This window comes from Vigna radiata, chromosome 3 (assembly GCF_000741045.1).
Source record: "Vigna radiata var. radiata cultivar VC1973A chromosome 3, Vradiata_ver6, whole genome shotgun sequence".
Lineage (NCBI taxonomy): Eukaryota > Viridiplantae > Streptophyta > Magnoliopsida > Fabales > Fabaceae > Vigna > Vigna radiata.
In genome coordinates, this window is record NC_028353.1 from 3694340 (window position 1) to 3715535 (window position 21196).

Consider the following 21196-nt stretch of genomic DNA (forward strand, 5'->3'; position numbering starts at 1 on the left):
GAAAGTTGAGTCTAGCCACTTTAAATAGAAGGTCAAGTCGAGACGACTTTGGCCGAAAGTCAAGCTAAGACAACATAGATTGAAGGTCGACCGAGTTGAAGATCGAACTAAGTCGACTTAGGCCAAAGGTCAAGTCAATGTTCTAATTGAGTCGGTTTAGGTTCAAGGTTGAGCCGAGTCAATTTAGGACAAAGTTTAAGTCAACTCAGCATGAGATGATGTTCTAACATACTTTACCTTGGCCAATGGTGCAACCAAGTCAGCCTGGATCAAGGTTGAGCCAAGTCGACTTGAGCTGATGTTCCAGTCGAGTTGGCCTGGGACGAAGATCAAGCGAGTTGAATTGACCAAAGATCGAGTTGAGTGAGCTAAACCAAAGGTCGAGTTGAGTTGGTCTAGGCCAAAGTTAAGCCAATTTCTTTTTAGGTCAAGTTGAATCAGCTTACGTCGAAAGTCAAGTTGAGTTAACCTTAATTGAAGTTCGAATAGAATCGATTCGCATTGAAGGTCAAACCGATTCGGTCTAACTAAAGGTTGAAATCAATTTACCTTAGTTAAAGATTAAGACAAATTAATCTAGACTAAAAATCGAGTCCAGGTCAAATATTCTAAAATCAATTTGAACTAAAAGTTGAGATATATCATCTCGAATGATGATCAAATTAATTTAATTTGAATTCAAAGATAAATTAAGTTTGGTTTAAAATAAGAATTAAATTCTTTTATAAACAAAATTAAAATATAAAATATTTTAATTACTTCATCTATATAACTATTTAAAAAATGAGAAAAAAAAATCAATTGTGAGTCATTCAAATATTATATTTCAATTTCAAGGTTCATATTCCTCCACCAAACACATAAGAAGGCAAATTGAAATTTCTTGAAGTCTAGGATTGTTTCTAGTGTCCTTTTGTCATTAATGTTCTCCTTTTATTTGTTTAAAACATCAAACTTTATCATCATAACTTACATAAGGTGGTTGGAAATGTTAAATTTAAATTTGTATATCGACAACAATAACCAACTATATGACGTTTTAGAATAGTTAAAACAAAATTTAATAAATTTATTACACATGATATTAGACTGAAAGTGTAAAATCATTTGTCTTTAAATATATATTAATATTACCATTTTAGTTCTTTTTTTTTTTTTCTGAAATAACATGATTGACAAGTTATTTTTCAAGAAATAACTCGAAACTTTTTATTGATCTTTTAATTTACAGAGGTTCAAGCAGTTTAATAGTAACTACTTAATAACTATATTTAAATAATTAATCTGTTTAGACTAATTGATAATAATATTTAAATAACTTAATTGATACAATTTTAATTCCAAGACAAGATAATACAGAAAGCCATGTTTATTTCCTGCACAAATCACTACTATTCTAACCAAAAGATGAAGGCCTCATTCTTAATTAACGTCTTTGGAAATTAAGCAACTTAATGGCAATGGCAAAGATGCATGCAAAAGTTACTGAAAATACTATCAGTACAGCTGAAACCACTCCCAAAAAATCATGCCTAAAACCAAAGTACTTTCTCAAAAAGTCTTCCACTGTTGTACTTTTACCACTAAAGTCAATAGTTCCTTGAATATCTCCATACTGTGATGCCACCAACCCATACAAAGACCAAGCTACTGGATTTCCCCAATAGTACCATCTCCACCAGACAGGAATCCTCTGTTCATCCATGCCCCCAAAACAACAAAAATAAAGTTAATCAAACATAGTTACCAAAAATTCATCTAGAACTAATTGAAGTGTTATGCAATTAGGATCGGCTCATAACTCTGATACGTGGATTTTAAGGCTTAACTCAACCTCACAAAACCGACTTGTAAAGTGAGATCTGCACCCACTTATATATTATAAATTGACTTTATCTCTAGTCGATGTAGAACTTCCAACAACACAGTAAGAAATATCTAAGTGATATATCAAAGAACACGTTCTATCTTTAGTTGAAATTTGTATTAGGTGAGTCTGACATGATTTAATTCACATACTCGTGATTTTGTGATTTCAATCAGTGTATACAGACATGTCTCAAAGTTGTAATGTAAGAAACTGCATCAAACATCAAAGGAAGTTAAAGCTTACTGGCCGTGGGACTATGAATCCTGCGAAGAGATTCCACACTTCATAGATTCCAGTAGAAAATATAATCGCAATGGTGGGGTTTGGGGTCAATGCAGCAGACATCATGCCATAATAGGTAAAGTAGAGGAAGGTGAGGTACATGAAGAAAAGGTACCAGAAAAATTTAGCTACAGTCCACTCAAAACCGATCATTGCGTACACTATAAGGCTATAAATCACACTTTGTACAAGAACATGAGGAAGTTCGATTACAACCTGCAAGAAAATATTAAGATCAGAAAAGTTAGACCCTGAAATAAATTTTTACATCATTACATGCAAGGAAGTTAAAAGGTCAAATCTCTAAACAGCAAGTGTTTGCCTGAGCAAAAGCATATGCCAAAGCCGAATACATTCCAGCAGCTTTTTCCCTATAAAAAACAGTTCTTTCAACAGCCACCAACGGTTGTGATGAAAAAGCATTCTTAACACCAAGAAGGAGAACAGCAGTATACATGGATCCCATGGCATTGAAAAGATCTTGTTGCTTTTTTCTGCAATAGACATGGAAATACACCTTTAGAAAGAGCTACAGAAATATCTAACATGAGTTTGAGGCAACAAAGTTTCCTATTTTTCAGTTTGATGACTTCATCTTACATTTTGGAGCCAAGGTCCCAATAAATGCTCCCAAACAACAAGGCCAGAGCGATTGTGTAGAGAATTCTTTGGGCAGTGTATTGATTATTGCGCCAGTAAGACAAATGTTGTTTCCATAAGCAAGCCATGCATTGAGTAATGATGGACCTTGAGTACTTTGTAGGAAAATGAAGGTCCTTTGAACCAGTGGATGGAGTACTTAATTCTTTGATCATTTCCTTGTTTTTCCTGAAAATATGCCACATGACAGTTTACCTCATTAACCTCTCTGTACTTTGAACAACTTTCAATAATATTATAGCTCTAGTAGCATATTATTTTCATGTTCTAGAGTTCGATTAGACTTCAACGAATTCAATATACCTGTATAACTCTGAATTTTTATACACTTCAGCAAAATCAATCCCCAATTCCATTTCTGCTGCTGAAGTTGTGACTTCCAACATCCACGTTGCTGGATTGTAGCCATCCTCAATCCTATTGACCCCTTTAATTTCCTTCATGAGAAGAGAAATTTGTTCACAACAGTGAAATTTTTACTAAGACAGGTCTGAAGCAAAACATGCAGTTTAATTTTCTTAATGTTTTACCTCAAAGTAACTGATTAAATGAGAAGAATGATGTCCAAGTGGCCCCACGTATATTTCTTGCCCTCCTCTCTTCATAAGAAAAAGCTGCATGTAGTTGACAAAAAAAAGTTAGAAACTTCTCAATAGAATAACGATATGCTCACAGTTTTTTACTCTGCTTATTTTACCTCATCAAAAGATTCAAATATATCAATGCTAGGCTGATGGATTGTGCAGACAACTGTTCTTCCAGTGTCCACTATGTTTCTAACTGCTCTTATGACAATAGCAGCAGCTCTTGCATCTAGCCCAGAAGTTGGCTCATCCATGAATATGATAGAAGGATTAGCTACTAGCTCAACAGCAATAGTCAATCTTTTGCGTTGCTCGGTTGATAGACCGTTAACACCTGGCAATCCAACAATTGCATGCTTTAGAGAGTTCAGCTCCACAAGTCCAATGACTTCCTCAATGAACATCTGCCACCAACCATTGGTCATTTCAAAACTTAGTAACATGATAAGACATTTAAATGATGTTTTTGTAACACTGCAAGAGACACAGTAGTATATGTGAAGTGTGCAAGAAGTAGCAGAGAGGGAGACCTTGCATGGAATAACCTCATACCGAAAGTTATGACTATAAATTGGTAACGCAAATGTTCATGTTGCGATAATAATTTACTTGTCCTCTTTAGATGAACTATTAAACTGGGATTAAGGTACTAACCTTCCTGGTTTCTGAATTGATTTCTGCTGATAATCGAAGCCATGCTGAATAGAGCAAAGATTCATATACTGTGACATGGGGAGAGTGGATATCATTTTGTTCACAGTATCCAGAAATTCTTGCAAAGGTTTCTTGCTTCTTTGGATAGCCAGAAATTGTGATGTTCCCACCAATATAACCCCCGGTCTTTCTTCCAGCTAGTACATCCATCAGAGTTGTTTTGCCAGCACCAGTGGAACCCATTAATGCTGTGAGAACTCCTGGTCTGAAAGCGCCACTGACACCCTTCAAAAGCTCCAACCTATCCTCAAGAACACCCTGATTCTTCATTTCCTGCAAATTTAGTTAATAATTCTTAGAAATCTTAATAATGCTCAGAAAGCTTAAAACAAGCTTTTTGTTGTTTTTTTTTTTTTTCATTTACTCATTTATCTACATTACCTGTGGCATGTCAACAGAATATGTTACATCATCAAAGGTGATGGAATATGATTCAAACGGAAGAACCATTCCTCTTCTCTCAGCTTCTTTTCTTCTGGATGAAGAACTAGTAGAAATGCTTCCACCATTCTGTGGATTGCTTTGAGATTCCTCTGATTTAACAACTTGATGCTGCACTATTGCTGATAACCAATTTGTGATAGTATTAGTACACAAAAATTAAGCTTTCTTTCTGGGTTACAAAACATTTCGAAGGTAAAGAAGCTCACGGTTCAAGTAAGTGAGAGCAAGTATGTAAGCGACATTGAACACTATCGCATATCCAAACACTGCCCCAACACCAATCCAATACCATTTCGGCTCAGTGAAGAACCCGCGAGATTTCAGAACTTCAATTCCTAATGGAGTGGTTGAGTTGGGTAGAACCTTTCATATGAAATATGTCCACACATTAGATTATCTAAACAAGGCAAGCACAAAATGTATACAAAGACTAATGCAGAAAAGCTTACATGTCCCCATCTGTTCCCTAGGAACTCATTATTTACTAGGGCATTTTGTCCATACATCATAGGTGAAGACCAAAAGCCCCATAGCCACCATTTTTTCACATTGTCTATAGAATGAAGCAAACAAAGACAAAAAAAGTAATAGTGTTATTGTAATGAAAAAAAAAAAAAAGACTTCTTTTTGTATTCATGTTATGGTACCTTTTGACAAGACGAAGCCACTCATAGCAATGAGAATGGACAATACATATGATCCAATGGTGAAACCTACTGTCAGATCCCTACCAAGTGCTCCTATAAACCGGAATAAGGATGAAGCCATCTGGCTAACAATTAACAGAAGAAGGAACTGCCTGAAGAGTCTGCGTTAAGTAGAGATATATATACATGTCATTTCTCACTGAATAGTATTTTAACATAAGAGAAGGGGGGAGAGGGAAATAGTACAAAAACACAGCTCTTTTACCTTCCAACATATGGATCAAAACCAATAACATAGTAGGTGAGGAACACCCAGATTCCCACTTGCGCAAAAGTCACGGGGATTTTCAGGATCCATCCAGGAAGAACATATATCCATGAAGGGAAGAAGAGAAAGTCCCTTTGCTTGTAAAAAACCGGAAGCTTAGAAACTGTCACGCTAAGATCAGTAAACCCATCAATCAAAGTTATGAGAAGGATATAGAACAATGCACCCACATATATACCACCATCAGTCACTGAATCATGGTGAATCTCAGTCCGAAAAAGAACAGTCATTGCAATAAAGGCCACTGTAGCAGTCTAAAAGATGTAGTAAAAGGTATTAGTAATGGAAATTATCACATAATGTCCTTGGACTCGAAACATTGACATGAAAAGTTGCAAAGATCAAACCTACACGGCAAAGTTCGAAGATGTGAAGAAATGAATTACGCTTCATGAGTAAATATTCTCTTGACAAGCAAGCTTTAAACAGTTCCCACTTTCCTAACCCATACTTTTCGGTTGCCAAAGCTGCAGGGTGGCTTTTCGACTTGTCAAATTGAGTATCAAGTTCATTAGCCAGGCTTCTCGCTACATGAAATGATTGAAATGCCTCTACAAACTCTTTGGTTGTAACGAATCTGTAAGGCTCATCTCTTTGTACCCAATATTGCTCCTGATCTTTCCTTGATGTTACCTTAAAGTAATAAATTTGTACATGTGAGAATGAAATAAAATTGCTATTAGTCTATGACGTTGAACATGTACTTATATTTTTTACCGCGTAGAAAGAAGTTAAACCACACTTACTTCTTGCAAAAAGTCTGCAACACCTTTCCTCTCAGGACATTTGAAACCCACAGAAGCAAAAAATTCAAGAACATGTTCACGGGGACCCTGATACACAATTTGCCCATCAGAGAGTAGAATAATGTCATCAAAAAGATTGTAAGTCTCTGGTGCTGGTTGTAAGAGTGAAACAACAGCAGTTCCTTTGAGAGAATGGATATAGTGCTTGAGTGAATTCACAACTTGAAAAGTTGTTGAACTATCCAAACCAGTAGATATTTCATCCATGAATAGAGCCTTTGCTGGTCCAACCAGAATCTCCCCTGTATTTACAGATATATATTTCGTGAAGATATTTGCACCACAAATTGCTTGAGTTAATTAGATATGATGCACTTCAAAATATGAAGTCAAAATAGTTTTACCTGTTGTAACACGTTTTCTTTGTCCACCAGATATACCTCTTAACATTTCATTTCCCACAACAGTATCAGCACAGACCTCCAGTCCAAGAATCTGAAAATATAAAGCAAAATCAAACTGGAATTTAACTCAAAATGGCTTTAGAGTTATAAGAGAACGCTTGAGTACAGAAATTTTACCCTTAGAATATAATCTGTAATAAAATTTGCTTTCTGACCTTCGGTTGCTACAGCCTGAGCATTACAAAGTCAGAAATTCAACCACTAAATTATCAATCATTCCATTTAGTTTTAAGAAATAGACATAAATAGATGGTTCACTCAAGTTCAACACAAATAAAAAAGAAAAGCTGGTGTAACAGATTTGTTCATAGTACCTGTATCCCCAAAAGGAAAATCCATTGCTCAATGAGCAGAAATAGAATTCCAAAATTTTAGTACATATGTTATTACTATTAAAAAGCACATATTTTTCTTCCATTGGTTTGAAAGTTGTCATTCCGTCTGCTAAAAAAGTATGAAAGGAAGTTCAAGGGAATCAACCCAAATGGGTAAAACATATCTTTGATAGAAAATTATCTGTTAGTGTTACCTTCATATAGACATCTATATCATGATCAGGTGTAATATTTGCTTCTTTTTCTCTTCTGGACACCTCTGTTAGCAAATCTGCATAGATGGGAAATAATTTTGGTAAAAACTTGATTTTCTTATGAAATTTTTGCATATGATTTCGAAATTGCAGTGTGGGCTACCATAACGAGGTCCAACTCCTTGAACTCGTGCTGAAAAGGCCATGGTTTCTCGGACTGTCATTTCTCCAATATGAAGATCATTTTGACTGACATAAGCAGCAGTTTTTTGGGGTACAAACTCATTTATCCCATGGCCATTATAAGTCACCTTTCCATTGAACTGATCAAGATGTTATAACTTGTTAGCCAAAAGAACAAATGGAAAATACGAGCACACGCATGAGACCATCAATTAACAATTAAATATACACTCAACCTTAAGTTTTGAATCAAGTCTTCCAGCCAAGGCCAACAGGAGAGTGGTCTTCCCAGAACTTGGAGGGCCCAACAGCAATGTCATTCTGGAGAAAAACAAACAGTGACATGTTGTTTAAGATTGTTGTGTTGTCTTCCAAATAGTTAGAGAGATTTACAAATATGATTGGATACATTAGATAGAAAGACATGATATGATTTGATACAAAATATTTTTCTTAGTATTGTACTTCTTCATTATAAATAGGAACATCTGTGTGTACTATCCCTTGTGACTTGTTTCTGTCAGTAATAGTTTCAACACAAATGAAATATAACATACTACAAGTATTTTCAAGGTTAATTGTTAATTACCTGGCCGGCCTTATTATTCCACTAACATCCTGGATAATGTTTATATCCTGTTTTCTACTTGGGAGCAGATGTAGGAAGTTCAGTAGCCCCTTTAAAAGCCAACAGAAGTATGAAAATCTACTTCAAAGAGGTTAATACTGTTCATTAAGATCGGTATTGCTACACTTACCTCCACTTTGTTAACCATGTAGTTAGTGAGAGTTGGCACAGCTCTACTACCAACATGAACTTCTGCTCCAACGTTCATGCCCTCAAATCGGACCTCTATTGTAGGAATGGCAATTCCAACTCTGACACCATCCATTCCAAAAATTAAGTCATCAATAGTGCATTGTAAAAGCATTCAGTTAAACATGTTTTTTATGGTGTAATGAGGACAATGAGATTTGAATCTAAGACCTGATGCAAACAATCCAAACCCCATAATTACACAGACTCTAGTGTGTTGCACTGACCTATCAATGCGTTCCCTGAGCTTGAGCATGAACTTCTCATTGTCCTCTTCAGCAACTCTGACAAGTCTTTCAAGCAAACCTCTCCTTTCTTGCAAGCCCAGTTGATGAACATCAATCTCATTGGCAACCCCTTGAGGTGAAGTCAGCAAGCCTGTCCTCAAACGTGCCATGGTGGGAAGTTTCTGAATGGCAGCCCATTTAAGAGCCTCTTCATCATCTTCCTGGTGGAAAGAGGTGCCAAAAATTTCCACACCACTGTTCCCCCAAACTGATACACTCCCAATCCTCAAACTACTTCTAGTACTGCCTGCTCGGAGACTACTTCCTGCTTTCACACTACCCTCTTCCTCCATTTTCAAGAAACAATCCAAAGTTCCAGTCTTCAAGAATCAAAGAGCACAGAAAAAAGCCAATGCAGATTTCTCTCAATGTTTAACTCATGGTAACTGGACAAGGTTCTTACTCTGTGTTTAGTTGAATGAAAGACGAGATGATGATGTGATATTTAAACATGTATATGAAGGATAGTAACGACCACATGGGCGGCTTAGGAGCAATGTTGTCACTGATGACGGGCACAGAGGAATTTCAAGTTTGCCACTATATCATTTGCTTCCTGTAATTCAGCTTTACTACTTCATTGGATTAAACAAAAGAGCACCGGTGATATCATCAATTACGAGTCTTTTTGCAATATTTTAAGTAAATATTTTCTTACACTATCTTATATAACTAAAAAAGAAAATCAGGATGATATCAAGTAAGACTTTGGATTTGGGTGACACATTTAGTATTAAATGAAAAATTTAAGGAACATATAAACCATGTTAACACTTTAATTAAACCATGTTACTATTTTTTTCTTGTTCTTTCCTTTGTTTACCTTCTAACTGGTTCTTTTGAAGATTTCTATATTATCAATCTATCGTTTATGTCATAGATGATCTTCAATGAATTTGTTTGAGCTAGTCTACATCAGCAATAATAGCTATATCAAACTTTCTTTGTTGTCTTTCTTCAAATCTAAATAGTTTTTCTTCCCATACTATCACATCATTATTGCTATTATTCTTACTCCTCTTACAAGACTTAGTTTGTTCTCTTTCAAAATTCTTGTTCCTTTTTCCTTCGTTACACGATACCATCAGCAAATTTAATGTCACCATATAAATCAATAATTTATCTTTCCAAATTTTAAGATTGTAATCTTGTCTAGCTTCTTCCATATACATCCAATAAGCAAGCATCACCTTTTAAGGTATTACTCCCCTACTTACAACCTCAATCACTACACTCCATCAATTCTCCATAAACAAATGAGAAGGGTGACTTCATTGCTTATCTTAATCCCGAAAAAAAAAAATAAAACAGATACGCAGCCATTAAATTACTATTTTTTGTTTGTTACTTGATTGAAATTCGAAGAAAAATATATTTAACTTTCTTGTTGGTGTTGTGGACCTTTGCTTTGCTACTCTTTTTGTGAACAAGAAGGGGGAAAAGACAAAAAAGAGGGTGACGTTATTATCTCCAATATCTAATTTGAATTGTTAAATTTTTGGATTTTAATGGAATAAATTGTTTTGATAAAAACTTTACCGAAAATTATCAACTTTATGAGACATTTAAAATTTAATAAAAAAATTTAATTTCTTAATGAAAACATGCCATGATACTATCCAACTAAAAAAAATGTTTTTCTTTTTAAATATAATTATAATATGTGAAAAAATCACTTTCTTTGGATTCCTCTTCCTCTCCTAGTCTAGATATGAATTAAGTTAATAATAATAATCCTTACACGCTTGGCTTTGATGTTTCATGGGTTGGTTTAACAACCTTTGTTATTATTATATCTTTTGACTTATATGAGACTATGAATTCTTAAATTCAACTTTACTAGATGTTTTTATGGACTAGGCAAGTATTTGTCAATTGCTCGGATTCTAAGTGATTTTTAAGTTAGTTGCTTTCCAATCCAAGTGTTATTTGGTATGAAGAGTTTCTCGTGTGTCCAAACTATCTATATAGTATATGCAGAAGATATTCTGATACTAAAGTTAGTTGGTGACCAACAAAAAAAATTAGTTGTGATGATACATGTGTTGTGCATGTATCTAAAAATTCTAGTATAGACTTTTATTTATAATAGTTGTTATGGGCTTTTACCCTTTTATCAATATAATCACAGCTCAATCATATCTTAATCAACAATAGTAGGTTGAAGCTAATTTGAGGTTGAAGGAAGTCAAACGACTGAGCTCTCAAGATCGAAAAGTTGACAAATGATGTGAGACCAAGAGTTCGAGGCCGAGTTGTCAAAATTGAAAAGTTAATAGAAATTGAAGCTAAGTTAAGGCCAAAGGAATTCGAATGGTTGAAGCTGAATGACCGAGTTGTTAAGACTGAAAAGTCGATTGATAATATGAGGGTGAGAGATCGAGGCCGAGTTGTCAACACTAAAAATTTTGAATAAATTTGAATCTTAGTTGAGGCCGAATGACTGAGCTGTGAAGACTGAAAAGTTGACAAATGATGTGAGATTGAAAGGTCAAGGTTGAGTTGTCAAGATTGAAAAGTAGACATAATTTAAAGTTAACTTGAGGCCAACGAAAGCTGAATAGTTGAGGCTGAAAAAGGCCAAACAATCGTTAAATCAAGACTAAAAAGTCGAAAGATGATGTAAGGCCATGAGGTTGAGGCCGAATTAGTAGAACGTTGAAGCCGAAAGAGGTTGTTGAGACGAGACAGTTGAGACCGAATGGCTGAGGCTGAATAAACAAGACGTTGAAGCCTCAGGAGGTTGTTGAGAACACATGGTCGACACTGGACAGGTGAACGTCGAAGCCTAAAGAGACTGAGATGTTGAGGTTGCATGGTTGAGGCTAGATGGGAGGAACGTTGAAGTCTAAAGAGGCTGTTGAGACCACACAGTTGAAGTTGGATGGGTGAAACATTAAAACCTAAAGAAGTTGTTGAGACCGCATGGTCGAGGCTAAACAAGCAAAATGTTGAAGCCTAAGGAGGATGAGATTTTGAGGCCGCACAGTCGAAGTTATGACTGCATAGTTTAAATCAAAAATGTCATTAAAATCTCATGGACGAGATTCAGCAGGCAGAACATTGAAGCCTAAAGAGGTTGAAATGTTGAGACCGCACAATCGAGGCCTCACGGTTTAAACGTTGAAGCAACTATTAAGATCACAAGCACAATACCGAACAACTGAGGCCAAACAAAGAAAATAGGTTAAGAATGAAAAAGGTTGCGTAGTTGAGGCTAAACAAAGCCAAGAGGTTGAGGTCGAAGAAGGCCATGCGGTTGAGGTTGAACAAAGTTAAGAGGCTAAGGCCGAATGACTAGACAATTGACTTCTTCCACTATACTGCTCATTGGGTCCCTATGGTTATATTGGGAGTAAGAGAGACACTTGCTCGGCTTCACTGTGAGTGCCAAAATATTTCGGGATGGGTCAGACAAGTCTTCGTCAACTGGTTGAACTCTAAGTGACCTTCGGATCAATTGGCTGGTTTCCAACTAGTCATTTCCAAATCCAAGTGTTGTTCAATCTGAATATTGTCTCCAATAAACATTTTGAAAATTTCAGAATATCATATTTAAAATGAAATTCCTATAAAGAAATGTTTAGAATAAGATTTTCTGAACAAATTTTCATAACGTATGATACCCATTTATTAAAAAAGATTTAGAACAAAATTTCCTATCTATAACACATGAAATATAAAACTTTTCAAAACTAGTTTATCTTTCTCTCTTCTTCATCCTGTGCTGATGACAGTGGCAACAAACAACAGTTATATAGTGCAGTAAAAAAAAGTATTTTAATCTTTTCTTGTTACAGTAGGTGTGCATTTAGTAACGATGCGTTGTAGGAAGCAAAAGCCCAAAGTGGATAAAATTTCTCAGGTCCGGTCTGAAGGAAATAGAAGGACCAATAATAAAATATATAAAAAAAAATAGAGAGAATGAAATGTAGCAGTAATAGAATTTTGTGTTGGTTTTTGTAGTGTGGAGAGAATGGAGGAGGAGGGTGACATATACGACGGTGTTAGAGCTCAGTTTCCTCTTTCATTCGGGAAGCAATCGAAGCCTCAAACGCCTCTGGAAGCCATCCACAATGCGACACGTCGTTCAACTTCCACTTCCAATCCCAATTCCAAAACCACCGACCAACTTCCCTCTCTCTCCTCCTCTTCCAGGGAATGGCTCAATTCCCTCCGTCCTTCCAAAAACCCTATCCCACCGCCGCCTGCCGATCACGACGATGCCCCTCTCGTGGGACCCCCTCCGCCTCCGCCCTCAGCTTCCCACGACGACGACGGGGACGGCGACATGATTGGCCCGCCCCCGCCGCCAACCAACGCGTCGGAGTCCGAAGACGATTCGGATGAAGACGAAGTAGGGACCCGCTTCCGGATTCCTCTTAGTAACGAAATTGTTCTCAAGGGCCATACCAAGGTATTCCTTCCTGAAATTAATGAAAAATTATATATATTTTTATTTCTGATTCCCAAACCCTAGGCTTTTGAATGCTAGCTTTGTTAGTCTCTAGAATTTCAATTCCTGGGCGCTAACCTAAATTTTAAGTCTTACGATAATCCATTGACACCCCCAAGGGTTCGCGAATATCTTGAATTACTTTAGCTTAGCTATAAGTTGTGGGCTGGCTGCAATTAATTGTTCTTTTTTTAACGAGTGGCGCATGATGGAAAGTATCAGGGCTGCAGCTACTGTAAACTATAAAGAGACTATGAAGAAGGTCAGATTGCTACTAAAAATAATTCATAATTTTTCATTGGCTCCTTACACATTGTAGAACCCTAAACTAAATAGCTAGGTATTGGATAACAACCCTGTCAATGTCATCAACTTCTTTAGGGATTTATAATTAAAATTTAAACTGAAATACATAATATGCTAGGCCCATCCAATTTGATAACCATTTAGGTTTATGGGCAGGTTTCCCCTTCTTAGGCCAATCTTATCAAGTTACAACAACTAAGTACTGAATTAGAACTAAGGTTTTAAATCACGGTTTGCAGCTGTGTCTGACGTATGTGACCAAAGTGGCCTAATTGCAGTCATGGAGACTTGAAAAACCTTTAACCTTGATTATGCAACTGAAATTGTAGTCGTGTATCATTTTTCACAATTTGACTAGAACCCTAGAAGACAGGCCTCAACTACCTAAATGAGCACCTGCTGTAGGTTCTCCAAATCTGAAAGTGATAGGAAAGGAAACCAGTTGTATATGGGAGTAATTTGTTAATGATAATTTCTGGGAAATATTAACAGGTTGTGTCAGCTCTTGCTGTGGATCATACGGGATCAAGAGTGCTTTCTGGAAGCTATGACTATACAGTACGAATGTATGACTTTCAAGGAATGAATGCTCGATTGGAATCTTTTCGTCAGCTGGAGCCATTTGAAGGTCATCAAGTTCGCAATTTAAGCTGGAGTCCAACTGCTGATCGCTTTTTGTGCGTCACTGGATCAGCTCAAGCGAAGGTAGGGATGGCATCACTTTCTGCTAATTTTTTGTGTTTGTCTGTGATCCTGCATTAATTCTGCCTTTTGTCCTACCACAGATTTATGACCGAGATGGGCTTACTTTGGGAGAGTTTGTGAAGGGAGACATGTATATTCGTGATTTAAAGAATACCAAGGGCCACATATCTGGATTGACATGTGGAGAGTGGCATCCAAAAACTAAAGAGACCATTTTAACATCATCAGAAGATGGCTCACTACGCATATGGGATGTTAATGACTTCAAAAGTCAGAAGCAGGTTTGGGAATTTTACCAGTCTTCTTCCATTGTAAATGTTTTCATTGGAGTAGCTCCATGCACTGTGATTTTGTTTGTACTTTTAATCACCTTTAGGGGAAAAAGATCCTTTCGAACATATATGGGGGGCTACTTGTATTTTCTTGAAATAAAACTTTAGCCTTCATACAGAAAAGTCGCCGAAAGCATCTCTCCCTTCTGGCATTACTTGTACCATTATTGACTGCTATTTTGCATGTGGTTATGAGGAAATCATCGGCATTCTCTTAAAATCCTTTCTTCTGCCAGCGGGGTAAAGAGCCTTTCAAACATATATGGGGGGCTACTTGGATTTTCTTGAAATAAAACTTTAGCCTTCATACATAAAAGTGGCTGAAGGCATCTCTTACTTGCTCCTCGTATTACTTGTACTATTATTGACTTCTATTTTGCATGTGGTTATAAGGAAATCATCGATCTTGTCTTAAAAACCTTTCTCTGTTCTTGGTAAAGATGGGAAAAAATTATTGAAATTTTGATAAATTTGTGCTTTTTTTAACAATTTTCTGATATTATTGAAGTTTTGTTGTTATCATTCAATGGTTAGGTCATTAAACCAAAGCTCGCAAGACCTGGAAGAGTTCCTGTAACCACATGTGCATGGGATCGTGATGGTAAATGCATTGCTGGTGGTATAGGAGATGGTTCGATCCAGGTATCATTTTTTTTACTCTGATGTTACCAAGCAAGAAAGTCAATAGATGCTGATTTTAAGCTTACGCGGAAACAGTGTTAACAGTTAGTTTTCTCCTGAACGGTCATTAATTTTAACAGATTTGGAATATTAAGCCTGGTTGGGGGAGTAGGCCAGACCTACACATTGAAAAAGGACATGAAGATGATATTAGTGGTCTGAAATTTTCTAGTGATGGGAGAATCTTATTGTCAAGGAGTTTTGATGGTTCATTGAAGGTAAATAAAAGATCACATATCTGAAACCTTCTTAAAGGTTGTTGCTATTTTCTTTTAGGCATGCAGTAGATTTGAGGATCCTGACTATCTATTGATCAATGAATTATGTCTCAGGTTTGGGATCTACGTAAAATAAAAGAACCATTAAAGGTATTTGAGGATCTGCCAAATCACTATGGACAAACAAATATTGCCTTCAGTCCCGATGAGCAACTCTTTTTGACTGGAACATCTGTGGAAAGGGAGAGCTCGACAGGAGGTTTATTGTGCTTCTTCGATAGATTAAACCTTGAGCTTGTTTCAAGAGTCGGCATATCATCCACTTGCAGTGTTGTTCAATGTTATTGGCATCCTAAACTGAATCAGGTAACTCGATATCACAGTTGTGTTAATAATGTTTTGTTATCGTCTTGCATTCTCTGAACTATATTTGTTTCTCGTGCTTATTACTTGTATCTGAACTATATCTTGTATAGATACTTGCAACTACTGGTGATAAAAGTCAAGGAGGGACTCACGTACTATATGATCCAACCCTAAGTGAGAGAGGAGCTCTTGTATGTGTTGCACGTGCACCAAGGAAAAAATCAATTGATGACTTTGAGGCAAAACCTGTCATTCACAATCCTCATGCTTTACCACTATTTAGAGATCAGCCAAGCCGAAAGCGACAGCGAGAGAAAGTACTGAAGGATCCATTGAAGTCCCATAAACCTGAATTACCAATTACAGGTCCTGGATTTGGTGGACGAGTTGGTACTAGTCAAGGAAGCTTACTGACCCAGTATCTTCTGAAGGTGTGTTTGTATTTTTGAACACTTCTGTCTAATTTTTCTTGACTTCCGAGTTTTCATGCTTTAGATGAGAAAGTGGAATGTACTTACATTTAATGTAATTATTACAGAAAGGGGGCATGATTAAGGAGACATGGATGGAGGAAGATCCAAGGGAAGCTATCCTGAAATATGCTGATGCTGCTGCGAAGGATCCAAAATTCATTGCTCCAGCATACGCAGAAACCCAACCTGAGCCAGTTTTTGCCAAGTCAGATTCTGAGGATGAAGATAAATGATTAGTTATGTAGTTAGTGTATTACAAGGTTAACACACGATGGTAGGAAGAGTGTAATTTATTTCGAGAGGTGGAGAGCCTACCTTCTCGGACTAATTCATGAAAGCGTCTGGAATGATGCTTCTGAAATAGTTAGCTCTCCAATGCTTTTAGTAATTTTATTGGGGAAAGGGGTTTTCATGTTTGTACATTAGTCATTTGTAAACTTGAATTTTGCAAACTATTAACATGCTACACTTACAAATTATAGATATTATGGTATATTTCTAGTCTCCCAGATAACACGAGTTTTATCAGAAACCATTTTGTCAATTTCACAAATGTTGAAAGTGGTTTCTAATGTCTAATTGGGAGGTTTAGATTGGTGTTACTAAATTCATTTATTTTCAGCTTTGTATTGTGTACACGAAGAGTGGTTGTCTATGCACCTCACCAGTTTCTAGTTGCATCTCTAACTTTTCGACAAATTGCAATTTTAACTTTCTGATACAGGAAAAGAATCTTTGGCCAAATTTTTTTATTCTGATTCTTCTATCTTCTCTTCCTTCTTTAAACCCACAAAACCCTAGTGGAGTCATATAGCCACACTCCCTCTTCTATTCTATGCCTCACTTTCATTGATTTCCCTATGTTGTCGTTGCACTTGTCCCCTATGCCAATTGTGGTTGTTCTTTCCGCTCTCGTTTTGGTGGTCCAGTGTTGTCCTCTGTTTTTCTTGGTGCACCTATTCGTTTTCGTCGTTCCTGTAAAGGTAAGTTTCGTTCCTCGTTGTCCAGTTTTCGTTTGTGCTTCAAATGTATTGAATATACATAGAGAGGATGTGTTTGTGCTTTTGATTGAAATGTATTGAAATAATGTATAAAGAGATGCGTAGGAGGGTATGTTTGGAGTTCATCGTGAGAAGGGAAATGAAAACACTGTGTTGAAGCCTTAGTCGACAATCAATTTTCGACAAAATCTTAATTGATTTTCGAAAATTGGTAAAATTTTGTTGGTTTTCAAACGTCGTCAGCATACAAAATATGTCTATTTTTCTTTTTTCATTCTAAATTTTACAAATTGTTTATTTTTTTACTTTTTGTTGTACATATTTTGCTGGTTTTTTAAAATTTTGCAATTGTTTTATTTAATTGTTTTAAAGTTTATGATTTTTGTTATTTTTTTAATTGCTTATTTTATATTTTGTTGATTTTTTTTTAATTTTACAATTGTTTTATTTGTTATTTAATTTTTGGTTTTTTTTCTTATTTGAAATTGTATGATTTTTGTTATTTGTTTTTAATTGTTTATTTTATATATTTTTTTCAATTGTTTCTATTTTTTATTTAATTTTTGTTTTTATTTGAATTTTTTTATTTTTTATTTATTTTTTAATTGCTTTTTTATTTTATTGGGTCTTTTATATTTTGGAACTATTATTATTTGTTATTTACTTTTTGTTTCTATTTTTTATTTGAAATTTAACTAATTTTGTAAATTTTTTTAATTGTTTATTTTATATTTTGTTGGTTTTTTTTTTAATTTTACAATTTTTTTTATTTGTTTTTTATTTATATTTTTTTAATTTGAAATTGTACGAATTATGCTAATTTGTTTTAATTTTTTTGTTATAGTTTGTTGGTTTTTGATAGTTTTGTAATTGTTTTTATTTGTTTTATAATTTTATTTGTTATTTGAATTTTTTGTCTTCTGTTTTAGTTTTTTTTTTTTTAATTTTGTAATTTTATATATTTTGTAATTATTATGTCATTGAAACATTTTATTTATGAAGAGCAGCATAAATATTTGTTGAATTGGAGGATGTTTCCAACAACAAGATGAAGTAAGTGAATTCTTAAGAGATTCATAAGACACGTTGTTACTGACTCATTATACATGTTTCATTTGTCTTGTGGCAAGGCTATGTTAGTATACAACTTTAATTCCTACTTAACTGGTTGTATTATATATATATATATATATATATATATATATATATATATATATATATATATATATATATATATATATATATTTTGTTGTTACATAGAATTGAGAGGAGATCAAGGTGACCTTTCATAGGAAAAAATTAATAAATTTGACTTATATCATGAGACAATTAAGTCTTTTGTCATGAATTCTAGTTTAATGTCTCTTGTTAACTTATCATTTCTTTCCTCTCCATCTTTCTCTGATTTTTTATTGGGTTATGTTGGGATTTCTGGGATGGTTCATTGGATTTTTTATAGAAGTTTCTTTATCACATTTTTGGAAGTTGGAGTTGAATTGAGACTTTGATTATGTGTTCCCATTTGTAAGCTTGAAACTCATAGGTTTGATTGAATCTGGAAGTGGTGGTGCCAATGGAACAGTGACAAAGGAGAACGCAGAGGGGATGAAAGAGAAGAGCTAGTGGAGCGTGTCGTGCGTGGGACGGTAGATTGGAGGCTCTTTAAATGTTAGGTGGAAGAGATTGTAAAACACATCACTCATTAAATTTAATCACAATGACACGTCCTTTTAAAAATAATTACAGCTCAGCATATGTTAAAAGCGTTTAAGAATATTCAACGGAAAGCACATAATTAACTCAATTTTTCAAAATATTGAATTAATTTAGACACTTCTAAAAAATACAATAACCCACTTAAAATTTACTAAAATACGAAGACAAGAGGTTTAAACCAATTCATTATAATAAATAATAGAAGATGTCATTTTTCTTTCATTGATGTAATGTTTACTTTAATGTGGACTACGGTTACTTGTACGTTGGAAGTTACAATATAATTATAATATGTTCATCAACTTTAAATTAATAATGAAGATATTTTTCTTTATATTTTCTTTTCCCGCAAAACCATCACTATTCAGTGCCAAAAAAAGCAACTTGGTTTTAGAAAATGAATGAGAAAAAGAGAACGTGCAACTAAGAATAAATAAGGGTAATTTGAGAAAAAAAATGATAAATATAAAAAAATTTCAGTCATCATCATTAAAAAATAAAAAAGAAAATGTTATCAATACAAATATATTTGCTGTTGTTATGACATGTTATGTTCTTTCACCCTAGATTCTGTCCCTTCATTTATATAACATGCTGTCCCCTTCAATTATTTAGTTAGGCACACATCACTTAGAGCTTGAGAATCTATCATTATCAAGCCTCCATTGAACTTAGTCTGTCTCAATAATTACTTTAACATAAATAGGTTAGATAAAACATCACGTCAAATACGATTAATTTACATAAGATATGTAACTTTAAGGACCGAATGATTCTAAAAAATAAATAAAATAATTATTGAATAGTTGCATTATTTATTATGAAATTATTATGAAACTTGAGCCAACAACGAACAAATAAATGTTTTCAGTAAGTTACATTTAGATTATATATACAAAAGTTTTTGAGAAGTTAATGAGTGAATTTCACAAATTAGTTTATCTATAAAATTTTATTGTTTTTCATTTCATAAAGGAAAATTTTACAAGAATTCACTCCACACCTGATAGGAAAATATATAATATTTTTAATTTTGTAGTAGATTTTTCCTAAATATTTTATATTTGAAAATAAAAATATGATAATTGGTGTTGGATAAGTGCTCATTAGAATATGGGGTGTGTGTATCACCACCCTTTCTATAAATTTATAAAAACTAAACTAAAGATCAATGGAACTGCTATAAGTTGACAATATTGTCGACGAATAAAAGATGATGTTGGACTTTTCTCCACATTTTTTAGAAACATATCACATTATTCAACATAGAGATTTGTCGACGTTGTTGTCTAACATGGTAAAATGTTGGATTTTCATGATTTGATCTTATCAAGAATTGCTTTGAGCGTATCAACAGTCAAGGGTTTTGTGTAGTACTCATCTAGTCCTGCTTCCATGAATTGCTGTACATTCTCTGCACCACGTGATGATGATGACACACCCACAATCATGTCACGAATTCCCATTGAACGAAGTTGCTTTGTTGCCTGAATAAGAACACGAGCGACAAAATCTGAGTATAACTTACACATGCATGCATGCACGACCAGACATCCATGTTGTGAAACTAGTTAACTTCGTACCTCAATTCCATTCATGACAGGCATGTCTTTATCCATCAGAATTAGGTCAAAACTTTCGCCATTGCAGTAAAGCTCCACTGCTTTTTTCCCATTTTCCACTGAAGCAAGATTTTCCACCCCAACTTTTTTCAACAGCGCTTGATGAGTCATTCGGTTGACTCTGTCATCATCCACAACAAGTGCTTTCAATTGAGAACTTGAGTTCTTAGGTTTCATCATATATAACCAGTACTTTCTCCCTGAACAAGAAAAAAACATATATTTCAGCTCACGATCACCAAAGAAGATTTACAATACCTATGTATAACCTAGTACTACAAAATACACTATACAGCACCATAAACACCAGAAGAATGTAAGAACCGTGTATATTTTCATCATCCCAACGCGTAAATATAATATCCTACCTGCTGTATACCAGTGACTTGGTTTCAGATCACTTCACAAGATATAAATATTCCAAGTATCATCGACGAAAACTGTGAAATTGTGCATGAATATGCATCTGCTAAATACATATTATGAAGATTTCAAGATGATGTGTGGGAGTAAATTGACCTGCACAAGAAATATCTTCTCACGATCTTGAAACTAGAGCAACAATGAGTAGGAGAGGAATGACTTAGGAGTAAAAATATGAGTTTCAAGAAAGATTTGGCAGAGCAAGAATGAGAGCGAAGAAACTATCCATGTGTGAATATAAAGCAAGTTTGTTTGAGTGTTATGCCTATTTATGGCTATCCCATGTAGTTAACATTCACACGTACACAAGATTCGGATTTTGTTCAGATTCTGAAAATCTGA

The 21196-nt window shown here is 34.8% G+C and overlaps 3 protein-coding genes across 5 annotated transcripts; 1 reads left to right on the plus strand and 2 right to left on the minus strand.

Moving 5' to 3' along the window:
- Positions 1–1297: 1297 nt before the first annotated feature.
- Positions 1298–8976, minus strand: LOC106757586 (pleiotropic drug resistance protein 1). Its single transcript, XM_014640269.2, has 23 exons — positions 8496–8976; positions 8210–8330; positions 8041–8129; positions 7688–7772; positions 7432–7591; positions 7269–7345; positions 6857–6910; positions 6680–6770; positions 6276–6577; positions 5881–6162; positions 5467–5783; positions 5202–5362; positions 5004–5107; positions 4761–4917; positions 4492–4673; positions 4051–4383; positions 3510–3800; positions 3343–3426; positions 3116–3249; positions 2753–2980; positions 2475–2646; positions 2114–2368; positions 1298–1693 (listed from the first exon to the last, which is right to left on the minus strand). The coding sequence occupies exons 1-23, from the start codon at positions 8846–8848 to the stop codon at positions 1427–1429; spliced, it is 4299 nt and encodes a 1432-aa protein (XP_014495755.1). The 5' UTR covers positions 8849–8976; the 3' UTR covers positions 1298–1426.
- A 3508-nt stretch (positions 8977–12484) lies between these two features.
- LOC106757957 (WD repeat-containing protein 70) lies at positions 12485–16601 on the plus strand. The gene is made up of 8 exons (XM_014640825.2): positions 12485–12972; positions 13810–14022; positions 14103–14303; positions 14889–14996; positions 15116–15253; positions 15368–15619; positions 15730–16050; positions 16158–16601. The coding sequence occupies exons 1-8, from the start codon at positions 12532–12534 to the stop codon at positions 16323–16325; spliced, it is 1842 nt and encodes a 613-aa protein (XP_014496311.1). The 5' UTR covers positions 12485–12531; the 3' UTR covers positions 16326–16601.
- A 3315-nt stretch (positions 16602–19916) lies between these two features.
- LOC106757536 (two-component response regulator ARR22) lies at positions 19917–21186 on the minus strand. Of its 3 annotated transcripts, none has more exons than XM_014640205.2 (3): positions 20951–21186; positions 20393–20631; positions 19917–20296 (listed from the first exon to the last, which is right to left on the minus strand). In XM_014640205.2, exons 2-3 carry the CDS (start codon positions 20609–20611, stop codon positions 20123–20125), a joined length of 393 nt encoding a protein of 130 aa, XP_014495691.1. In that variant the 5' UTR covers positions 20612–20631; positions 20951–21186; the 3' UTR covers positions 19917–20122. The 3 variants fall into 3 exon arrangements, with proteins under 3 accessions (XP_014495691.1, XP_014495692.1, XP_022634687.1); XM_014640206.2 differs by having other exon boundaries at positions 20800–21186; XM_022778966.1 differs by lacking the exon at positions 20951–21186 and having other exon boundaries at positions 20393–20761.
- Between the last annotated feature and the right edge of the window lie 10 nt (positions 21187–21196).